The sequence below is a fragment of the Colobus angolensis genome, unplaced genomic scaffold (assembly GCF_000951035.1).
Source record: "Colobus angolensis palliatus isolate OR3802 unplaced genomic scaffold, Cang.pa_1.0 Scaffold46, whole genome shotgun sequence".
Lineage (NCBI taxonomy): Eukaryota > Metazoa > Chordata > Mammalia > Primates > Cercopithecidae > Colobus > Colobus angolensis.
Window position 1 is genome coordinate 8,504,923 of NW_012118043.1, and position 4,451 is coordinate 8,509,373.

General features: G+C 46.6%; 1 protein-coding gene across 1 annotated transcript in view; it reads left to right on the top strand.

Annotated features, from left to right (window-relative positions):
* The first annotated feature begins 290 nt into the window (after positions 1-290).
* The window catches only part of NME9 (NME/NM23 family member 9), a 29,537-nt gene continuing 25,376 nt past the window's right edge, over positions 291-4,451 (top strand). The window contains exon 1 of the mRNA XM_011958141.1: positions 291-1,455. Coding sequence (XP_011813531.1) covers positions 1,423-1,455 — 33 coding nt within the window. The 5' untranslated portion in view covers positions 291-1,422. The remainder of the gene's footprint in view (positions 1,456-4,451) is intronic.

Consider the following 4,451-nt stretch of genomic DNA (forward strand, 5'->3'; position numbering starts at 1 on the left):
ATCAAAATATTTTAATGGTATTTTAAAAATAGTGTTAAAATATTCTATTATAATAGTGAGTTTACCTATTTTTCCTTGCAGTTTTATCCTTTTTTGCCTCACATATTTTGGTGCTTTGTTTTTAAGTACATACATATTAAGTATTGTTATGTCTTCCCAAATAATTGATCCCTTTAACTTTATGTAATGTCCCTGTTTATACTTGATAAATTTCCTTGAAGTCTGCTTTTCTTGAAATTAACATAGCTACTTCAGCTATTTTTTTATTTAGTGTCAGCCTGGTATAGCTATCTCTATTTTTTTGCTTTTAATGTATTTTCTTGTGGATAACACATAACTGGGCTTTGTTTGTTTTTGAAATCCACTCTGACAATCTCTCTTTTAATTGGTGTAATCAGGTTATTCACATTTAAAGTGGTTATTCATAGAGTTGGATTGATATTTACAATGTTTGTAACTGTTTTGTATGTGTCCCAGTTGACTTTCATATCTAATTTTGAATTTGTAATTTCATATTCTTTGTCTTAAAGAGAACGCTTGCAGACCCTTTAAAACCTGGAGACGCCCCCTACCTTGCACACATTATACCGGTATGTGATGGCAGAAAAGCTGCACAGTAGTCTTGGCAGGCGGGGCAGGAGGGATGCAGGGATTCACAGATGCGACTGTGCAACGCACAGATGCACTGGGTCTTTGCCTGGTGGGTTCAAAGCCTCCAGACGCTGACAAACGCTGCAGCCAATGAGTGGGTTCCCCTAGTCCGATATGGAGGGCAAGGGGCGGGACTCCCTCCTGCCTCTCGCTGGCTGGGTTCAGAGTCTCCGCGAAGAGACTGCGTTGGGCCCAGAGTGGGCGTGGCTTACGTGTCCGCCGGCTTTCCTGGCAGGCCCGGCAGGGGGGCCAGGTTGCCATGACGACCGCGGCTAGGTCGCTGCAGACTCGGTTGGTGACTCCGGGCGCGTCGAAGATCGTGTACCTGTCGTTCGCAGTGGCTCAGTTTCCCAGTAATCCATAAGAACAGCAGGGATGACAGGGTCCCATGTCGTTTTTTGGTCCGAATTCCTCGACCGGCGACCCTGTGCCCGGCAGGCTGCACCGTGCCCCGCGCACTGACTCTGGCCTCTGCGGGAGCCCCCTGGCCGGCTCCGGGGTGGGGAGGGGGCTTTGCAGATCCCCAGAAAACCGCCCGGCGAGCCACGAGCCCGCGGACTGCAGGCTCCGCTTCCTCGTGGGGTGTTCACTTTGTGTCAGTGTGTTGATTTGCCGCCAGTTAGAAGCGTCTTAAAAAGGGGCCGGGGCCATAGGAGGGGGGCTTATCTGAAGGAGGCTCTGGGCTTGCTGATCCACGCAGCGGTTTGTCGCGAGGCTGCGGGGGAACGGCCCACGGCCGCGGTAACAGGGCTTCGTCTTCTTTGCAGAGCCATGGGCAGCAGGAAGAAGGAAATTGCCCTGCAGGTAAGCCTCAAGGGGCGCTAGCTTCCAGCTCTGGGTTGGGCTCGGGGAAGAGGAGGGTGATTGGAGCGGGGTTGTAGTATAAAAGTGACATTTTGTTTGCTAGCAGTATGTGACAGTGTTCCCAAACTTGAGTGATGTACCCTTCCGTCTTAAAGGGCCAAAACTTATCTTGGAACCCCAGTGATGACAAATTTTATGTAAACAAAATTAATGCAAACAAAACTGAGTAGAAGCTGCTTATATTTATAGTGCGTATACAACCATAAAACCTAAACACGCGTTAAATAAAACTACAAACCAAGAAAATATGAATCAACATAACTCGACGTGACCATTATTTTGTTATTGTTGTTGAAATAGAACTGCAGCTTGCACAGAGAATACAGTATAGGTTCTTTTGGCTTTGGGCATGAGTCTGTAACTGTGTGCTCTGTGGAGACCCAGTTTTCCCACCACTGTTCTCATCAAATTTCACTTATTAACAAATATGTTTTGAGATATATTATGTGCTGGGCATTTGTTATATAGAGTACCTTACTTCATTTGCATGTGGGACAAGTGAATTCAGAAGCCAGCAACTGCTCTTTTTCTTGGTTCTGGACAATAAACAGTGGTTGATTCTGAAGTGATGGTAAAAACATGCAGGAATAGACCCTGGAATTGGGAGAGAGTGCTTTGTCATAAGGAGATCATCTGGATGATCTGTAACATGGGAACATTTTAAAACAAACTTTAAAATGTCTCATCATCAGCTGGTCCCAGTAAGATGCATACTAAGGCTACAGCGCCTCCTAGATAATAGAGCTTTAGCGATTTTGAAACATCTGGTTTTTCTCTTATTGTCCTCGGTAGGATAGTTTGAATGTGGATTTCAAAAGTCTAGTGGTTTAGGCTGGGCGTGGTGGCTCAAGCCTGTAATCCCGGCACTTTGGGAGGCCGAGACGGGCGGATCACGAGGTCAGGAGATCGAGACCATCCTGGCTAACACAGTGAAACCCCGTCTCTACTAAAAATACAAAAAAACTAGCCGGGCGAGGTGGCGGGCGCCTGTAGTCCCAGCTACTCCGGAGGCTGAGGCAGGAGAATGGCGTAAACCCGGGAGGCGGAGCTTGCAGTGAGCTGAGATCTGGCCACTGCACTCCAACTCCGTCTCAAAAAAAAAAAAAAAAAAAAAAAAAAAGTCTAGTGGTTTAAAAAAGAGGAAAGGGGAAAGCAGCATCATTCTAAGGGTACCCCATGCTGGAGGTGGGAGGGGTGGGGGGTGGGGTGGGATTTTTAGACTGAAAGTCAGAAGACCTGATGTAGTTCTTGTGTCCTCTATAGCCAACTGTGTCTTTGACTACATCCCATACCCTCTCTGGGCTATAGCTTGCCCGTCTATGGAATGAGGATGTTGTGTGAATTGTCCCTAAGGGCCTTCTTCCAGCTTTGATATTCTAGAATTCTAGAGTCAGAAAGCACTTCATATATGAATGTTCTGGTTGAAGTAAATTCTGAGCAACTGGTCCTACCATTCATTGCTGTGTGACTCATTTCCTCAACCCTCTGGCCTCCGTATCTTTTACGTAGACAGGAGGGATAATACCTGTCCTTTAACACCTGTAGAGCTGTGATGAGACTCCTTTAGACACTTCCTGGCTGGTCTGATGCGGTCTGTGGTGTCTCTAATGTTATTGCCCCATATTATGGTCATTTCATGTGTTGATGCCCTAGATCTCCTATGGCGGTAATAACTTTTGTTAGCAATGTTGTTATTTTTTCATGTGTATTACTCAGAGCTCTGAGTACAATGCAGTACTCAGGAAGTGCTCCCTCCTGCTGAGGGAGGAGAGTGAGTGGCCTCCCTCCCCTCTTACACTGAGGCATCTGTATAAAGGTCACCTCTCTATAAGGTAAACCCCTCAAAAGCAGTGCCTAAAGTCGGCCAACCCAGGAACCTTGTCCTCTCTCTTAGCAAGGTTATTCAGGTTTCCGTTTATAACTGAGACAGACAGAAATCACAGGACATCAAGGGACAGTCTGGGTAAAAGGTGCCACACATTCCCTATTCATTCCCTACCAAATGCAAGGTTTAGTGAAGTCCGGATAGTTCCCACACCGTTCCACTCTTACCTGGCTCCCAGGGCTGAGATTCTTCAACTGCCCAGAGTCCTGGCTCCAGAGCTGGTGGGACTCACTCCATGACAGGGGTAGGCCACAGAGAGTTGCTGGTGACTTAAGTCTGAGCCTCTGGGTAGGGGTGGGGGTCCTTCTGAACGCTTCTATCACTTTCCTCAGGACTGTAGTTGTGGGCCCAAGGTTGTATCAGTCCAGCTCTCTTACTTCATTTAAGGCATCAAGAAGACTTCTGGGTTTTTCTTCTACTTTTCATTGAAACAAAAAAAGTAAGGAGCATGCTTCCTTAAAAGAGAGACCTTTTTTTTTTTTTTTTTTTTTGAGACAGTCTCATTCTGTCCTGTCGCACAGGCTGGAATGCAGTGGCACGATCTCATCTCAGTTCAACCTCCACCTCCCAGGTTCACCAATTCTCATGTCTCAGCCTCCTGAGTAGCTGGGCAAACAGGTATGCGCCACCACGCCCAGCCAACTTTTGTATTTTTTTTTTTTTTTTAGTAGAGGCAGGGTTTTACCATGTTGGCCAGGCAGGTCTCAAACTTCTGGCCTCAAGTGATCTGCCCGCCCTGGCCTCCCAAAGTGTTGGGACTACAGGCATGAGCCATCACGTTTGGCCAAAAAAGGGGCTTTTAATAGAGGATTAGCAGGTGTTGCATGTTTCTTGCCCTTATTGCCAATAATGCATCCTATCTTTTTTAAAGGGACATAGACCTTGGCATACCGGTATTAAGAACAATAGTAGGCCAGGCGTGCTGGCTCATGCCTATAATCCCAGCACTTTGGAAGGCCCAGGCAGGTGGATCACTTGAGGTCAGGAGTTCACAACCAGCCTGGCCAACATAGTGAAACCCTGTCTCTACTAAAAATACAAAAAATTAGCC